Raw genomic sequence first — 1,213 nt, 5'->3', positions numbered from 1 at the left:
ATGCAAACAAAATATTAATTATTTATGTTACTTTTTACCTATATAAATGCTTTCTTTTGTAAGACATATTTATTTGGTTTCATTTTTATTATTTTTAAATATTTGTTGAAAAAGCCATTAACATAGTAAAATAAATAACATTCAATCAAGTTGAAAAGTAAAATGTTAAAGGAATGTATATGAAATATCAAATATATATAGGTGTATCGATGTTGTAAAAATCTAAAATTAGCATTTATTATCTGAATCTTCACATAACATTAGTGTAATTTTTTTGAAACAACTATTTAAGAGTAGTGGTATCTACTTTCCAAATTGAAATCTTTGATAGAATCTGAATCGATAACTCTAATCAAAATTAGAATCAAAATCCAAACAAAGCAGTGGGATTTGGAGGTTGGTTAGACAAAAACAATGAAAAATGAATATACGAGCGAGATTAATACAATTGAAGGCACAAGAAAATCATGATAAATGATTGATAGCTGAATAATCATTGGCTAAATAATATTTCTCATAATCATAAACGACACTTGTTAATTAAACCCCTCATATAATTGATTATTTCTGACATTGGCGATTATCACAAGAACATGATATTTTCGCTAATCATATCCCAACCTTATTGTACCGTATCTAAAGATAATTACTAAGAAAAAAATGATAAAAACTAAAGGCCTCTTAATTTAATCTAGGCCTTATGTTCATGGACTCAAGCACTTGAAGGAAGTAACTGTGAGTGGAAGGATTTCCGTATTAGAATAATTAAAGTTGATGTCACCGGACCCAATTGGATTGCCATTGTTGACAACACATTCATTGCCAGCAACAACCTTTAAAATGTTGGGCGGGAGTGGAATGCCTTTAAATGATTGGATGAATGATCCACAATCGACACGTAGGTCAGTTATCAAACTGGGGCAAGTGTTGACAATGGCACCATTGATATCGTTGCTTCCATCATTTTTGCCTTGGGTTATCTTAATGTAGGACACCTTGCATTCCACTGCAGCACAATCTACCACAGCACCATTAATTCCTGAAATGGGAAAAAGGAAATGATTATTTAAATTATGAACTTTTTACACGTGTTTAAAAAAAAAACACATTTTAAAAAATATTACATAATCAAAATTTATTTATTTTTTTATCAAAATTTAGTTAACAAAAGTCTTAGATAATAAATCATGGTATTATAAAAATAAGGTGTTGA

General features: G+C 28.9%; 1 protein-coding gene across 1 annotated transcript in view; it reads right to left on the bottom strand.

The window, feature by feature from the left end:
- LOC110265883 (TPD1 protein homolog 1-like) overlaps positions 335–1,213 on the bottom strand; it is a 1,606-nt gene continuing 727 nt past the window's right edge. Inside the window, exon 2 of the mRNA XM_021109391.1 lies at positions 335–1,039. Within this exon, the coding sequence (XP_020965050.1) occupies positions 705–1,039 (335 nt within the window). The 3' untranslated portion in view covers positions 335–704. The remainder of the gene's footprint in view (positions 1,040–1,213) is intronic.

Source organism: Arachis ipaensis, chromosome B08, assembly GCF_000816755.2.
Source record: "Arachis ipaensis cultivar K30076 chromosome B08, Araip1.1, whole genome shotgun sequence".
NCBI classification, from domain to species: Eukaryota; Viridiplantae; Streptophyta; class Magnoliopsida; order Fabales; family Fabaceae; genus Arachis; species Arachis ipaensis.
Note: the sequence above shows the minus strand (reverse complement) of the source record. Positions and strands in the feature narration are given on the sequence as shown.